Source organism: Peromyscus eremicus, chromosome 2 (assembly GCF_949786415.1).
Source record: "Peromyscus eremicus chromosome 2, PerEre_H2_v1, whole genome shotgun sequence".
In the NCBI taxonomy this organism is placed as follows: Eukaryota; Metazoa; Chordata; class Mammalia; order Rodentia; family Cricetidae; genus Peromyscus; species Peromyscus eremicus.
Genome location: NC_081417.1, coordinates 83,086,858 through 83,105,236, shown reverse-complemented (window position 1 = coordinate 83,105,236; position 18,379 = coordinate 83,086,858). Strand labels below are relative to the sequence as shown.

Genomic DNA, 18,379 nt, shown 5'->3' with positions numbered 1-18,379 from the left:
CTTTTAATCTTTAATATTAGGCGTGTTTAAAGTGGTGAATATTTCATGAAGGGGTTGTTGCATTTTAACACATCATTAGCAAGTCCTCCCCTCCCCCATTGGCAAATTACTGCAATCCAAATTCAAGGCTCTCAGTCTTTTGAGTCAATTTCCCTTTCCTCCTGCAAGAACCAGTTCATTAGATCACACATACAGCACTCCCACTCAGTGGACCACCCCAGGCATGGTGGTGGAAGAAGGCTTACAGGAAGCATTACTGGCTGCAAGAAGGCACCCTGATGATTTACCACATGCTCAGGGAGAGGAAAGTAGATTTCTCTATTCTGTTTCTCCTCTGTCTTCCAACAATCTTTTGAATATTTCAGATTTTACCCCTGACCCATTCATTCTCTGACTCCATATTCCTTCTTACTCCCATTTCATTTTGACCAGTATTTATGAAACCCAGGCTATTTGTCATACACTTGCAAAGTGCTGGCCATACAAAGATTAATACACTTTCTAATACATAGATTGAATTAAAAGTTTGTCTGTTTCTCTCAGAATGCTTTATGGAAGGTCAAATGTATAACTCTCCTGGTTCCTTGTTGACAAGAGGAGGCTTACTGGGTAAATATAAACATCTTGAAACAAGTCGTTGTGAGTATAATTTCACTCAACCTGCTCCTTACTGGCCTTGCTTATATGGTCTTTGCTTTGTTTACACAAAGCTGAGAAAGCATTAATTCATAAGATGTATAGAAGGTATAGATGATTACCTCAACCATGATGACCAGATTTCAATACCTCAAGCCCTCGTAGTAGAGCAAAAGAACTGGTTGATTCTTACAATTTTTTCTGTGACCTCCACTTTTGTGCCATGGCATACTTGAAGCTCCCATATGTGTGTGCATGCACACCCACAATAAATAAATCGATGTCAAAAATTAAGTACTTAATTCACAATTCCTATTTCAAATAGCTTGAGCTTATTAGCATATTGACTCAGAGACTCATAACCTTCTTCACTGAAGCAAGGATGACAGGAGGCCTTATTTTTCTTGAGGTCAGCTTGAAATAAATCTAGCTGGAGTTGATATGTGGACTCTTGCCAGGGTCCTCAACTCTAGAACGTGATTTCTGAGTGTCTGTCGTGTTCTTTTTTAATTTTTAAAGAGATTCAAAATGAAATACAAGAAAAATTAAAGGATAAAATTGAGAAGTCCTTAAATCTTCCACGTTGAATAATACATATCCCTCACTATGTTGTGAAAAGTTTCAGTCAGGCCAACTAGAATTGTTCTGATTCACCAAAAGATGGGAATGAAGGCACTTGGCCTTCATTAATAATAACCAGGAAGTTTATCCAACATAGCTGATGCTTAGTTGTTCACTGGGCCTCATATCATTGAGTGCTGGGGCTGACTCTCTTCTAGGCATCCAGCTAAGTCGAGTGGTTTCTAAAAAAGTTGCCCAGGAGTATTTCACAGAATGATGATTCCACACATTGTCAGACCACCAAAATTGTCCCAATACTTTTTCAGAGTAAGTACTGGTGATAGAACTTCAAGCAAGTGCCCTACCACTGAGCTCAAACCCCAGCCCTGCAAGTTTCTCAAAGTAAAGTTTGAGGGAAGTTGTGTGTATCATCCCCATGGAGAATCACTCCACGGAGAGCACTGTATCCCCCAAATTTATTTTTTAGAGAATCTATTTTTAGAGCAGCATCTGTCAACATTTCACAAGTATACCTTTGGTGGAAAATAGCTAATTTAACTTTAAAACTTCACACCTTCTGAAATACACTGAGCAGTTATCATAGGGAACTTTCTGAAAACTGTTACAGAAGTCTGAACTTTGGAAATGGAGAGACAAGGCATGCTGAAATGAACTCGGCCAGCACAAGGAGATACTTACACAGTGTGGACTGCTAGGAGGCACTCATGCAGCTGCCAACAGACAAGGCCAGTGAAGAAAACAAATGGGCAGAGTAAAGGGTAGATAGATAGAAGGAAGGAAGCACACAAGACATAAGGAACAAGACAGGAGCAGAGAAAGAGACTGAAAAGGAGATCACAGTGGAGAGGTGAAGACAGGTAAACTGGAGTCAAAACACCTTTCCAAAAGAGGAAATCAAAAATTTCTTGAAGGAGTTGTCATTTGACCGAGGCTTATGTGTTGATGGACAAGGCTGGCTTATCCCACTGGAAAATATTTAATTTTCTGATTATGCTTGTAAAATACATATTCACTATCATAATATATAAACATTTATTTATATATACTGTTTATTTATTTATTTATTTATTTATTTATTTATTTATTTATTTATTTATTAGAAAATAGGCCCTCTGTCACTATCTAGCTACTTTCTATTTCCTTATCAAATTGGGAGCCCCATAATCACTGAGTTACAACTTTTGCCTTTGTGTCTCTAGTGTAGAGCTGAGAGCTTGGTTAAATATAGACGAATTTCTAAACAGTCTTATTAAATAAGAAACACAGAGCCAAATACAGAGGTAATAGCCAAAGAGATCAGAGAACTAGCGAAGAGCCATGACTACCTTATCTTATCACCTTGCTGCCGTCGCTTCCCCAGAGAGAGTTTCTTCCCATCTAACTTGTGTTTTTATTGCCTTCCTGTTCTGCCTTCTCATTGACTCTAAGCCCAGCCACATGACTTCCTCATCACTGCCTGTCTATACAGACCTCCAGGTCTCTATAGTTGGTATTGGGATTAAATGCTCATGTCACCACACTTGGCTGTGATTTTGACCACACAGAGACTCTGCCTGCCATGTGATTGGATTAAGGGCATGTGCTACCACTGCCTGACTATTGTTTATGGCTATGTAACATCGCTATATGACCTCTCATCTCCAGGCAAACTTTATTTATTAACATACAAATAAAATCACATTTCAGCACAATTAAAATATCACCACAGTTAAATGTGTCCAAAATGTATTGGATGGAAGATAAGTAGCTGAGGAGACAAATGAACAAATGCATAAACCCTGTGTTACCCACAACAGTCAGTGGGTGCAGCACCCTTTTTTTCACGAGACCTTTCTAAACCTCTCAGGAAAACAAGGGAACCAAGAAACAGCATATATGCAGAGGCAATGTATCACAACATTTGTTTCCTTTTGATTACAGGGGAGTGCAGTTGTCATGAAGGCTACGCCCCTGACCCAGTTCACAGACATCTGTGTGTTCGCAGTGACTGGGGGCAAAGCGAAGGGTGAGTGACACAGGATCTCAAGGCTGGGAAGTAGTGCACCCATTCCCTTACCTCCTGCTCTAGAATCTGCAGAAAATAAGAGACTGCAGAGTGCTCAACCCTAAATGGAACATCTGTACCAAACCTCTCCCAAAGGCTTCAGAAGAGGGGCTAGGAAGATTGTAAGAAGCAGAGGTACTGGACAAGTAGAAGGTGTTCTTCAGACACAAGGGAACAGATGCACATATGAACTCACAGGGATTATGACAGCTTGCACAAGCCCTGAGCATGCTCAAGCAAGACAAAACCCCAGCAGAGAGTGGGGAGAAGTGGGTGTGAAGTCCCACCCATAACTAAGGAGATAACAGCATTTTGATAGTTTCTAGTAATTGTCTTAAAAGGGGTGACCCTTGGTAGATCAATCACTCTCTAGGGAAGGCCTTATAGCCAAGAGTATTTGGTCAACACAAATTGAACTTGATGGGTTTGAAAAGGCGAAACAGAAAGAGAACATGAAGTTGGGTGGGTGGGGAGGTAGGAGTGCAGATTAGATGAGTTGAATATTATCAAAATACATTGTAAGAGATTCTCCAATGATAAAATGTTATTTTAAATATAAATCAAAACCACACTGCACACACACACACACACACACACACACACACACACACACACACAGCCCAGTGAAAAGTGAAAGCCATTTCACACACACTTCAGTACTGGAGGTACATGATTGATGAAAATTCCAGAGAACAAGCACTGGCACTTCATTCATACACCCAAGCAGGAAATAATAAAGTATGCTGAGGAGGAATTGGGTTTTCCGATATGAACTCAGGAATGGACAAGTGAGCTTAACAAAAGTGTTCAAACCTTCTGTGATGTGAAGAAATTCCTTTAAAATGTAGAAAATCACATCCAGTTATTACTTCTATGGAATGTGACTTCTGTTGAACAGTGTGGCTCCCCCTTGCTTTGGACTAATACCATGTCTTGTCTTCTTGTCTTCCATTTGCTCCATTATCTCCTCAGACCTTGGCCTTACACAACACTGGAGAGGGGCTATGATCTGGTGACAGGAGAGCAGGCCCCTGAAAAGATTCTCAGGTGAGTTGACAGTCTTATTGGGGTATGATGCTCGGGAAAGGAGAGAGGTTAGACAGTGTGTGTGTTTGTGCAGTCTTAAGAGTGTTGATCCTGAGTAGAAAAGAACTCTTATTGGCACTGTGCAGCATCATGGCCTGGGTTGCTATGGGAATCTGGTTCCTGTTTGTCTGGCTTCTAGCCTTATAGACTCAGGTCCTTGGACTAGAAGAGGCATTGCTGATTATTCAGTCTACCCTCTTAAAAAAAATATTCTATAACCTCGGACTCTTCCCATTACCTCTGCTACCTCTATGAAATTGTGTGGAAAACTTCAATATTTAAGCAGATAAAGGCACACAGTGAATTAAGTAGCAGACCAGGGAATAAGATGTTGATTTGAATTGATTTAGAGTCTGTGCTCTCACCCTCTGTGCCAGACTGCTCCTTCTGACTTTTTATGGAACTCCTGCTGGGCATCAGGACCGGTGGAAAGCAGAGCTACAATAGTCCCTGTCTTCACAGTGTCCACTCATTACTCATGCAAAGATAACAAGCAACACAAAGCAATGCAACGGCCAAATGATGAATAAACTTAAGAGACAAGCGTCTCAATTTGAGTAAATCTAGATAACACTGTGCTTTGGGGACTAGAGAGTACTCAGGTGGGTGGAAAAATGAGAAAATGCCCTATAAGGGAGGGGGAGAGGCCCCCCTTTTTCTTTTTACTCTTTGCTTCCCGGGGAGTTCCCCAATGGAAACTCTTACATTGCAGGTCTACTTTCAGCTTGGGCCAAGGCCTCTGGCTTCCGGTCAGCAAAAGCTTTGTGGTTCCACCGGTGGAGCTGTCCATCAACCCCCTGGCCTCCTGCAAGACTGATGTGCTCGTCACAGAAGACCCTGCAGATGTCAGGTAGGGAAGTCATCTTTAAGACCCTGTGTAGAGGACTGACTGCAGTCATGGACGTCATTCTGCTTCAGCGTCACAGGCATCCTTGTAAAGGGAAGAGTTCAGTAATGTTGATAGAGGCCTAGTACATGTAAAGAATGTTGTCAAATCCATCTGCTCTTAAGTCTTACATATACCGTCTGTTGCTGTGCTACACTGGCTTACACTTTACCATCATTGCTCTCCTTCTGAGATTTTAATTTAAAAAAAAAAAACTATCAGAGGCTGATATAGCACCTCACTCACTGTGAGATTTATTATGGATGAGCTTATCATACGATCATCCTTAATTAGCTGTACGTTGGAGAGTCATGCAAGTTTGAAGGATGGGCTGTTTTCTATTGTGAGAATGACTTTTAGGAAATCCACAAGTGTCAAGTCCCCTTGATCTTCACTCATGAAATAAATGTGACTGCATCTCTTCTTCCATGTTTTGATCCTCACAACCAATTTCCTTGTAGACTTGTTCTGCTTTCTTCTAATTAATGGCTTATATATTATGCTGTCCTATTATGTGGTACACTTCTCAAGGTCAAAGAAAATAACTTACTTAGCTCTGTAATCCCCAGTTCCTAGTGCATATTGGACATCTACTAAACGTTTATTGATTTCATTAAGTCAAGGGCCTTAGATCTGATCCTAGTACAAGTCTGGATTTTTCTAGTAGAGACTTACTTCCCTGTCTCTAATATAATTAAAGAAAACATTCTAGAAATTATGATGTCACCATAACTGAATTCTAGAATTAATTATGAAAGCAGCTTGCACACCACTTACTGATGTGGAAACCAAAATTAAAACTTGACACTGATGACTACCTGTGACTATAGTCCTACCACTCAACAATTGTCACAGGTTCGTTATGAATGGAAATGTTGTCGACGTGTGTATGTTGTCTTCTGAGAACTCACTGAGAAGCAGCTCTCAGCATCTGCTACATTTCATATGGAAGAATGAGACTAACTGCTTTTCTGGGCCATTAATATTTTTCACAACAATCGTCTTTCCAAAAATGATATAATATTGGTGCTGAAGTGATGACTCAGCAGTTAAGAATGTTTGTTGATCTTCCAGAGGGCCCATTTTCAGTTCTAAGCATCCACATTAGGTGGTTCACAACTAGCTATCTGTAACTACAGACTCAGAATATCCAACATCCTCTATGGACTCCAGAGGCACCTGTACTCATGTACATATGCCAACACATATGCACACATAATTGAAAATTTTAAAGAAATTAAAAAATTAATTTAGACAGTAAATGTATAGCATTTGTAAAATGCAGTGACAAATAATGAAAAACTAAAGAACAAACATATTTTTGTACATACAAACTGATTCATCAAGATTTCCATCATTGCGATGTTTTTATATAAGAATTGAAGTAGATGAAACTTAAGGGAAGCTTGTTAAAGTCTCTGGGTGTTCCATACTGCAAAGGTAGAACAAGCTACATCTAATAGAACTACTCTCAAGGCGCTCTAATGACCTCAGCTAAAATCCCTTGAAAGGCACTCTGCTAGCTTTCCACAGAGCTAGTTGCAATTTGGGATTTTAGTGAAGATGTATGTGTCAGATGCTAATGACCACTTGCTGTGGAGTTGCAAGGGCTGAATGAGAACTCCATTTCCACCATGTGGAAGCAATATGATACAGCCAAGTCTAACTTTGTAAGTTTCCATTTCTTTGTCTGTAAAATGAAGACAGCAGGCCTTCCTCATCAAGTATAAGAATAATAGCTCAAACCCAGTGATGTGATAGTACCCTATGTACTAGATTCTTTACTGATGCGATTGCATTTTATCTTTGTACCATCATCCCATGTAGCTATGCAGCTATTTTCACTTCATTTATAAACATTAAACAAGCGGGGGAAAAAAAAAAAAAAGGAACTTAAAGCCCAGATTGTGTTCTTACTAGATAGCAATGAAGCTAAGTTTGGGCCTTTACTCAGCAAGGGTGCATAAAGATTATAGTCTTCCATGTGAAGTGATTTGTACTAAGTTGGTGGAGTTTTCTAAGCTACATTAATAAACCTTGTTTGACATGGCATTGCCCAGGCAAGCAAATCATGAGTATTTAAAGAATTAATAAGTTCCCGTCAGGTTCAAGTAATATGTTAGAAATTAATAAATAATAGATCATAATTACAGATAACCAATATTGCTGACATAGAATCACAGCAAAGCGATTAGAATGAAGACTGTGGCAATTGAAGCCAAAGGGAGGCAGAGGTGCACATTACAGTGAGATTGCAGGAGTGGCTAGAAGGTGCACTGCAAGTTTGGACTGGGAATCCAAGTATGGGGTAAATTTGGGCAGAAGTATGGACCCTCTCACAATCAGTCAGAAGAGCTGTGACCCATGTGGTAGCTAAATTTAATACAACTAGTATTAACAAAATATGGCCATCCTAAGAAACAATTTAAAGTTTTTATGTACTTATCACAGGAGTGCAAATTAGTGTGGTGGTTTGAAAGAAAATGGCCCCCATAGGGAGTGGCCCTATTAGGAGGTGTGGCTTTGTTGGAGTAGGTATGGACTTGGAGGAAATGTTGACACATTTCTTTGTTCGAGGAAGTAGAGACAGGTTTTGAGGTTTCCTATGCTTCAGCTACACCCAGTGTAGCACAAAGACTCTTCCTGTTGCCTGCAGATCAAGATGTAGAACTCTAAGCTCCTTCTCCAGCACCATGTCTGCCTGCATGCCACCATGTCCCATCATGGTGATAATGCACTAAACCTCTGAAACTTGAAGCTAGTCCAATTAAATATGTTTTCTTTTATAGGAGCTGCTGTGGTCAAGGTGTCTCTTCACAGCAATAGAAACTCTAACTAAAACAATTAGCATGACCACTGTGGTAATCAGTCAAGCAGTGTCTACTCATGTTAGATGTACAGACACACTAAGTATATGTGTAACAAAAACTTATGTGTATAATAGTATTGAGCCACAGAATCCAGACACAAAAGAGTATACATGCTCTTAAAATGATTTATACTATGAAATTTACTAGTTTGTAAAAGCTTTGGTATTACTTTGGGTGATAGAGGGTTAAGGACTAAGGGAAGGTTGGAGGGCTTATGTGGTGCTGATGAAGTTTGGTATTTTCATCTTAGCTATGCCTTTCTAAACATTTTTTTCTGAATATTCATGAAATTACACAATTTCTGTGAGAATCTTTAATTTTGATTAAAGTGTTTAAAGTTACAAAGCTCGGAGCTCAGCTGAACCACCCCAGTTCACACCTTCCCTCATCAAATACTTGCATGTGAGGTTTTTTTTGTATTTATGTTTATGCTTGAGGACATTGGAGATAGATTTTTGTTTTGTTTTGTTTTTTTGTTGTGGTTTCTGTTGTGTTGTGTTTTTATATTGCACAATAAAGGAGAGAAGATTAAATGGTCTAATAATACAAGTAAAGCGCTGAACTTGACAATGGTTAGTCCTCTAAAGACATCGATTATCATGCTTACGATGATAGCACAATGGATTTTCTCCTCTTGCTTTTCTTAGTTTTTTTCTCTTTCCCCTGTAAAAAGGATGGCTCTAATTGAGGATGCATCTTTAAATCAACAGTGTCTTGGTGCTGAGAGTTTATGCTAATCTTTGTGTCACAGAATTTAAATGAATATGGGCAGTCTCCTGTGGTTTGCCAGGCCTGTGGCTTTATGGACATGAGTCTCTTTATTGAATAAATGAAGAGTCACATGTGGGTAGTCAGAGGATGCTTTGAGAGGTGGAAAGGAAAGAATAAGTTGTTTTCAGAAGATAGAAAGAACATTGGCCATTAAATATAATGGTGGAAGAAAAAAACTTTCAAGTCAGAGGGGTAAAGGGGCAAAAGAAGAGAACTCTTCCCTGGAGGCCTCCTATTCTCTAGCCTGCCTCAGCACGAAGCTGCTGGGAATGAGTTTCAATACTGGAGACACTAATCATACCAGCTACAAAGGTGGGGGAGCTAAATTTCATATGAATTCCTTTCAGTTCTTTAGAAGGATACAAACTGCCTTTACCTGGTGCCTCTTGTGTGCCAGGCACAGTGCCAGCACCCTAGGGTTACAGACATGAATAAGGCTTACTTCTGCTTTCAGGAGTCTCATGGCTTAGCAAGGAACATGGAACAAGAGACTGACTTGAAAAAGGAAATAAAAGTTCCTTGTGGAGAGGGAAGCATGGCAAACAGCACTTCTTGCTGCACACTGGGCCTTCTTCACAATTTCTCTTAGAGCTGGATCTTCTTATAAGAGAAATGTGAGAATAGCTATTGTAGTTAGAATAATAATCATCCACAAAGCCCAGCATTTGGAGCTCCTTGGTGATTTTTCTATGATCTCAATCAATGAAAATGAAATAGTGAAGTGCTGTTAATTCCTGAACAATGTTGAAAGAATAATGGGATAGCGGAATGCAAGCTAACATTGCACACTTGGTGATCGCTTTCACACTGAATTCTTTCTGAATAGAATTAAGAATTTCTTCTTGTTCTTTTGCCCTTTCAATTCCAAGCCCTGAGAATTTATTGAACACATATTATGTGGAGGGCTGTGTAGTAGAGATACAACATATAAGACAAGAATCTCAATGTACTAGATGAGACAGAAGCCACACAACACACACACACACACACACACACACACACACACACACACAAAAAAAAAAAAAAAAAAAAAAGGAAAAAAAAAACCAAGTACTTTGTGGTATTCAAAAAAGAGGGAAATTTCCAGGCAGAAAGAAAATACAAAGCTAAATGTGGTCAGATACATCTAGGGTTAAAAGGTGGTTTTCATAGACGTGAATCTCTAAGACAAGTATGCAGGATGTCACTCTGTCACCCATTGGTCCAAACTTACCAGGAAACCTGTTAGAAATGCAGATTCTCACACTGTATCTATGACAGATTGACAATGACACCCAAACATATGAGGTCCTAATGCTTAATCATCGTAAATATTATTTGTTTTTATAAAAACCTTTTTTAAATGTTATTAAGACTCTAACATAGTCTGGTTTTCCTGGTTTATGGGTAGGAGTTGAGAACACCACAGCTAATGCTTTTGTAAGAGAGAAGCAGAGTATATTTGATACACATGGAAGAGACAATGTGAAGGAGTATGATGTTGATGTGTTACAGTCATGAGCCAAGGAAAGCCAATAGCCAACAGAAGCTAGGGAACATTAAAGCAAGATTTTACACACACACACACACACACACACACACACACACACACACACACACACATGCACACAACACCTCCATAAGAAGGATGACCTTGATTTCAGCCCAAGGATACTGATTCAAGGCTTCTGGTTATATTTCTAGCCACCCAGTTTGTGTGATTATCTATAAGGAACACAGGAAACAGCACCTACTGAATCAGATATTCTGGAGATTAGCCCAGCAATTTAATGGAACAGGCTCTTGGATGATTCACTCTCTGAAGTTTGAGTCCAAGTGTACTAGGAAATGAAACAAAAAAGAAAATTACCCTGCTTATCTAGAAAATAAAATGTAGAAGGGCTTGGACACTCTAGGGTGCCCTTACCTCCTGGCATGGTGGGCTAATATATTTGCAAATGTTACTGTGGTGCATTACTCCTATCTCTTTTTATCCTTCCTTTCCATTTTTCTTCTGGATTGACTTCTTTCTTGTGCACACAGTTGTGGTCAAACCTAGTCTTATAACCTGAGACTGACTCATTGCCAGAGTAAAGTGATATCTACCTCTCAATACTCCAGTATGCCTGTCACTCTGCAGCACTAACAACAGCACATGTAGCTCAGATAATTCACGTCAGTTGCCCAAGGCCACAGCCAGTAAATGTCAAATCAGAATTTGAATCCTGGAACCAGGCCCTTTTGAGCCCGTGCTTCCCATCTGTAGGCTCTGATGCCTCTGTTCGTCTAATCGTGGGATATTAGCCAGTGTTTCAGATCAATGCTTGAAGGGGCAGACTGCTCTATTTACCTTGTCCTGAATCACAAACTCAATCTCTAAACCAAAGTGTTAAAGGACTTAACTACATACATTGTGATTACAAGTAGTATAGTCCCCAGGGAAAACTCAGAATACGCAGTATAGATGTGGGACAAAAAAAAAATAAAACAAAACAAAACAACAACAAAAAAAAACCCCACAGGTTTCAAACCCATGAACAAAGTATGTTGCCTGAGGCTGGGGCTTTCACTTTGGTCTGACTGCAGTGGAGCAGAAAAGGATGCATGACTCTGGGAGAATACTACAGATAGAACATCTATGCTATTTTCTCCCTTCTCTCTTTACCAAGCGTGGACCACATGGACTAGAGGCAGTGCTAGTCAGGCAGTATGTTCTGCAAATGTGAGCCATGTAGGCTAAGGTGAAATCTTCAACATACACATGCTGGGTGGTAAAAAGCATGCTAAGCTCAAAAACTGTAAAGACTAGCAAGGAAAGTGGGGAAGGCATAAACTGTGACCTCAAAGAGAGCAGAATGTGAGTTCTCACTCCACAACTTAGATCAAGTCAGTTCTCTGTTCTGAACTTGCAAGTGAAAATCCAGAAAGAAGAAGCTAATTTGCTCCATTCATTTGATGATTGTTAGGGTACATGATGTGTGTAGAGGGGCTTGCATGTCACAGTATGTGCAGTTGGTGTTCAGTGAGTGAAAGGAATATTTATCTGTGTATATATGTATGCATGTATCTATGTATGTATGCATCTATCATCTATCTATCCTTTTGGTGGAAGAAGTGTGGAAGGGTCTGGGAGCAAATATGAGCAAGGTACCGTGATACATACATATGAAAATACCATCCTGAAACCCATTTCTTTGTACCCAACTAAAATAGTTGGTAATACTAAATATGTTATCAAGAAAAAAGCATAGGAGGTCAAGACATTGAGGAGTGTCATAGGTCAGAACATGACCCTGCAAATTTGGAGGGATCCAGTCAATATGTTCTTATGGGACAGCTCTTGACACAGGGCTGATATCATTTGATAGTCAAGAAACCTCTCTTTTAGTGGAAATGAATTGGTAGCCGACTTTCATTCTTTTCCTTGATATTAGTATTTTATTCTTTGAAGGTTTCATATATTTCGCAATGCACTTTGACTATATCCACCCCACTACTTTCCTCCAGTTCCCTCTAGGACCCCCTAACACAGTAGCTCCCAAACTCTGGGTCTTGACCTCTCTGGGTTGAATGATCCTTACAGGGGTCACCTAAGACCATCTGCATATTAGATATTTATATTACGATTCATAACAATAGCAAAAGTACAGGTACTAAGTAGCAACAAAAATAATTTTATGATTGGGGTCACCACAACATGAGGAACTGTATTAAAGGACTACAGCATTAGGAAGGTTGAGAACCACTGCCCTAGCATGACTCCTTCTAAACTTCATGTCTTCCTTTAACATAATTAATAGCACATTGTGTCCAATTAGGGCTGCCAATAGCAGCCTATGAAAGACCACACCCCAAATAAAAGTGAGTTTTCCTCCTTCAGCATCCATCAACTGCCAATAATGCCTCAGCTATGGGTGGAGTCTCAGAACACACCCCTCCATCCATTCTGGAGAATTGACTGGCAGGAGCTTGTGCAAGGCTTGTGCAGGTAGCCACAAATGTTCTGAGTATATCATTTCATTGGCTTTTCTCCTCAATCTCTGGTTCTTACACTCATTCTCCCTCTCTTCCATGTTTCTTGAAACTTGGTTGGGAGAAGTTCATATAGATGACCCATCAATGACCGAGCCTTTAAAGTCACTTACTCTCAGCACTTTGCACACTTATGAATCTTGTGTCAATCAGTACACAGTGCAAAAAAAGGAGTTTCTCCAACCAAGGTAAAGAGCAGCAGCACAACTCTATGGGTATAAACATAAATATGGAGAAGTCAGTTTCACAGAATGGCCATTTAGCAAAACAATGACAGTAGGTGCCTCCACCCCCCAGAGTTCAGGACTTCCCAGACATGGGCATTTGACCAGGTTTGCATTATGTTACATGAAATCCCTCCTCTGGACTATGTCTCAAATCCAATCAGAAAGTAGTTGGTTACCCTGTAACCACCATGCTTTTATTGCATCAATGGGTACAGCTTACCTAGCAGGTTGGTAGTGTAGCATTCAGGGTCCATCAATGGTTCAGACTATTCATGTCTTCTCTCTCCTGTGAGTTGAACAGCACCTTATGACACTGGAAAGCTAGTCAGCAGATAGAAAATTTCCTGATCAGCTTGAGATGGATTTCTCTCTTTCACTGAAAGTGAAATGTGCTGTTTTTGATGCTTCTGGACCTCCCTGACTCTCACTCATAGGGAGGGATCCCATACCTGACACCGAGATTTTCATTTGCAGCCCCTTGACCTCATCAGACTTTATTAGAGAAAGTATGTTTATAAGCATGTGTTGGTAGACAAGTTAGAAGTGCATTTCTGTTTCCACACATAACAGTAAGAGGCTTTTGTAGGGGAGCCGGGTTTTGACCTCTGAAACACAATCTCAAACTGTCAGACTCCTCCCACCCCTTACTCTTTCCTTACCAGTTCTAAAAACATGCTTTCCCCAAAGGGCAAGAGATCTTTAATAAGCAGTGAAATCATGAGTTTAAAACCCCAAGATTAGAGTATATAGAACAATCCCTGGTGACAAACTGTTTAGATTCAAATTCCAGCTCTACCTCTTGCTAGCTAACCTCCACCAAGTTATGCAAACCTTCTTAACCTCGGTTTCTTAATCTGTAAATGGGAATGATAATCACAGTTCTGTCTTTGGACGTTCCTGAGATGTGAACAACATGTTTAAATTCTTAGTTGCATACTTGTAAAGGATAATGACCAGCTCTGTCTCTGGAACTGTCTAGATTCCCTTTTTTTTTTTTTTTTTTTTTTTTTTTTTTTTTTTTTTTGGTTTTTCAAGACAGGGTTTCTCTGTGTAGTTTTGCGCCTTTCCTGGAACTCGCTTTGGAGACCAGGCTGGCCTCGAACTCACAGAGATCCGCCTGGCTCTGCCTCCCGAGTGCTGGGATTAAAGGCGTGCGCCACCACCGCCCGGCAAGATCCCTTTTTATAAGTACAAATTTTGACTCCTTCCAACTAATGATGTAGTTACTGTTTATTTTTCAGTGGGGAAACCAATGATTTAAGTTGGTTTCTCTACACAATATAACTTGAGTAGTAAGTCAGTATTTGAACCTAGACTGTGAGGTACTTCATGCTGGTTGCTGTGGATGCATAGGAAAGTCTCAGTAAGACAGAGGGAGGGGGTTACTGGCTTACCCCCTCTGTCTTTACTTACCATTTATTTGGTCACTGAGGGAAAGTGATCTTTCTTAATTTATATTTTTTAAATTTTGTGTATATGTGTAGGCATACATGTTTGTGTATGCAGGTACACATGTGTGTGGAGATGTAAATGTACGTGTATGTGCATGGCTGTGGAGGCTAGAGAATGATGTAGAGTGCCGTTCCTCAGAAACCATATCTTGTTTTTAAGACAAAGTCTCTCAGTAGCCTACTTCTTGCTGAGTAGGTTAAACTTGCTGGACAGTGGGCCCCATATATCTGCACTCATCACTATACCTGGTGTTTTAGTTTTTGGTTGGGGGTTGTTATTTGTTTGGGATTTGTTTGTTTGTTTGTTTGTTTGAATACTGCAGGGCCAAACTCAATTCCTCGTGCTATCTCTCTAACTGAAGGCATGCACCATTTCTGCAAATATAAAATAAGATATAAATGAGAAAAGAGATTGTAAGTAAATTAAGAGTCCCTTTGACAGTTAGCTTGGTTCATGGAATTTGGCATCAGGATTTGCCTGGTATCACCACATTCCTCCTATGTTTTGGAAGATAAAGCCCTTTTGACAAGCATTAGTGTATTGACTGCCACACTTGCTACCACATGGATCAACTCTCTCCTCTGTCCTCCTCCTTTTCCGCTTCCTGTCATTCAGCCAGTGAGCCTGGAGACATATATATTTTTCCCATTTTAGTTTAGCGATCATAATAAAAGTGAAGTCTATTAGGATGAGTTTCTGCCCAGGCTCTGTAAATCTCTTCAAATACTGCGCAGCATGGGATTTCTGTTAGTCTTTGCCACAGGGGAAGCTGTACCATGCACCAACGGGCAGCCCAGGTGGAGGGCTCAAGACACAGCCTCTGCTAAATGAAACTCAAATGGAGACTTTAGAATATAAATATTGAAGTGACCTAGGTTGGATAAAGGGGAACCAGTTAGCTAAGCGTCTATCTTACATACAGGAAATGCTAAATTATTAAAATTTTAATAAATGTAATAATAAATATTTGATGTTGAATTATAGACGGCTTTGCAGCTACAGTGAAACTGAGAAATGACTTGTTATATCTGCATTAGAAGTTAAATACTTTTCAAATGGGACTTGTGAGGCTGCTGCAAGTCTCCACACCTTCAAATTAAAAAGAGAGACAGACATGAAAGTATTTGTGGCAAGTACACTGAGCTGGTGGTGAGAAGAAGATCCCTGAGTTTGAGGTACGCTTACAGCCATTGCCTAATGCCAAGCCGATCTCTTTATTGTCTGTGAATGCACAAGGGGAGAAAAGAGGCCAATGTCAGATGTCTTCCTTAGTCACTCTCCATCTTATTTTTGGGGAAAATGGTATCTTATTGAATGTGTAGCTCACTGAGTCAGCCAGTCTGGTGGATGAATGAGCCTCAGGGATCCTCTTGTCTCTTTTTCCCTGGCACTGGGATTACAAGAATGGGCTGCTGCACCTGGTTGTTAGTGTGTTTCTTTGATGTGGGTGCTAGGTATCTAACTCGGGTCATCTTGGGTCATCTTGCGTGCATGATAAGCACTTTCTTGACTGAGCCTTCTCCCCAGGCTGCAAGCCTAGTGTTAATCTCCTGTTTCACAGATAGGGAAGTTAACATTCTAGGGCTCAAGCAGGGCAGTTGGTGAGGGAAAGCACTGGAGCTGAAGTGAAGACTTCGGACTTAAGATCTGTGTTCCCTCCATCATGCTAGAGGACCTCTCTCCCTGCAGAGCATTTTTCTGCTTGGTGTAAATAAGGATGACTTTAGTCTCAGGGAAAAACAACCTGGATTGAATGACTTCAGTGAGACTTATATTGGAATGCTGTCCTGGGAAAGATGAGAGAACAGCTCACAACAGAGATGAGATGGAGATTAGAACATACTAAGATTCTGTCTTTCCTTCTTCATTTTTCTATTATGATAGCTTCATTTTCTCAGACTATGTAACTCATGCCTTTCTAATCCCTGCTCCCTTCCATCTTGCAGGGGAGTGGTGGTGATTCTCATGTATCATTAAAGATATATGCTTCTTGACACCAAGGAATAATGCTTTGTTTCCAAGATTTGGATTTTGTAGAATTCCGGGGAAGGAATATTATTGGTCTGAGTGCCCTTGGCTTAGTCACCCATCATTAAGTGACAGGACCACCAAGTACAGACATGGGCAAAGAAAGAATCAAGGAGACAACCATTTCATCTCACATCTCCCAAATTCTTCCTAGTATCTTGTTATTAGTCTATCCTATAGGTTGTACTAAATCAGAGATGATTGATATGAGACTTCCAACATGCCAACTCAAATAAATAGGTAAGCACTACCTCAAATCTTATGTTGAGAAGATTTAAAGACTTAAAGTGGGTCCTTCTAATTTTCTGTCTCATGACTTTATGATGCTGTTCCTCTGTCAAATGAAGAAAGATTATTGGTTTCTGAGACACAAAGAAAAGACAGCCATATAGATGGAGATGTTAAAGATGAATTAACAGTAGAATTGTCTTATCCAGTGTTTTTTATTGATCTGTGATCTTAGAGGACATATTTGGCAAAATCTCATCTTGGTGCTAATATATTCCCTGAGATAAATTTCTGGCTTGTAGCAGAGTCGAGGCTTCCTGTGTAAGTGCTTCCTTGCAACACACAAACACACACACACACACACACACACACACACACACACACACATGCACACACACACAGAGACAGAGACAAAGACAGAGAGAAACAGAGAGAAGAGAGAAAATGGGGGTGGGGGAAGGAGGGACAGAGAGGAATGGAGGTATAGAGAGACACAGACAGACAGACAGACAGCTAGAACACATCACACCATTTGGCCAGAAGGATCCAAGCATTTCAATGAATAGACTTGACTTATTTTCTTTCACCAACAGAAGAAAACAATATCAAAGAGAAACATAGCAGCAGACAGATTGTGTTATCAAATTGGAAGCATGTTTTCCCAGAGTTTGAGGAAAGTTCTAAAGAACCAACAAAGGAAATATAATCTGGTGTGATTAAGTCTGTTACTGAGTCAGCCACAGGTAGTAATGGGCCAAAGTAGAGCAATGGTACTAGAACATAGCAATGGTACAGTCAGTAAGGGACACAAACAACTCACTGCAACCTTGCATGAAAAGTGCTGAGAAATCCCCCCCCCCACTCAAGGGGAGAAGTAAACCCAGTGGAAAACCAGATGAAGAAGTCGATGAGGTGGTCCAGCACTGTGAGGTCCAGGTCAGGGGAAGGCTGAGCTGAGGGTGAGTCTGTCAGGGCACACAGAAGAGATCCATCTGTATTCCTGTACTCCAAATATCTGTACTCCTCTATCTTCACTGACATCCTTGGCTTACAGTTTCTTAAATAGCATCCTTGTCTTCAATCCCTCCTCTCTCCATCAACAAGTCATACACAACCTCTGTACAGTTTGAACCATTCTTGTTCTGTCCTTAGAATCGCCTTGACATCCCTCAATTCCAAATGCTTCAAAATAAATGTCCAAACAATATATGACAGTAACTCTCAGCCTGTGGGTTGTGACCCCTTTGGGGGTCGAATGATCCTTTCACAGGGGTCACTTAAAACCATCTGCATGTCAGATAGTTATATTTCATAACCATAGCAAATTAGAGTTATGAAGTACCAATGGAAATAATTTTATGTCTGGGGGTCCTCACAACACGAGGAACTGTACTAAGGGGTTGCAGTATTAGGAAGTTTGAGAACCACTGATGTAAGATGACACACATTTCAATCCAAAGCCTGGATGCCACCTCTACATGCCAAGCACTCCCCTATATCCTCACATTCTCCAGTCGCTGCCCCTTGGCAAGACAGTCACATTGCCCCCTTTGTCCTC

At 40.4% G+C, this 18,379-nt stretch overlaps 1 protein-coding gene across 2 annotated transcripts in view; it reads left to right on the top strand.

The window, feature by feature from the left end:
- The window catches only part of Astn2 (astrotactin 2), a 968,023-nt gene that overhangs the window by 435,305 nt on the left and 514,339 nt on the right, over window positions 1-18,379 (top strand). Inside the window, exons 8-10 of one of the 2 annotated variants that reach the window (XM_059254463.1) lie at window positions 3,139-3,223; window positions 4,235-4,309; window positions 5,073-5,198. In XM_059254463.1, coding sequence (XP_059110446.1) covers window positions 3,139-3,223; window positions 4,235-4,309; window positions 5,073-5,198 — 286 coding nt within the window. Of the gene's footprint in view, window positions 1-3,138; window positions 3,224-4,234; window positions 4,310-5,060; window positions 5,199-18,379 lie in introns of both variants that reach the window. The other variant, XM_059254462.1, reaches the window with a different exon arrangement.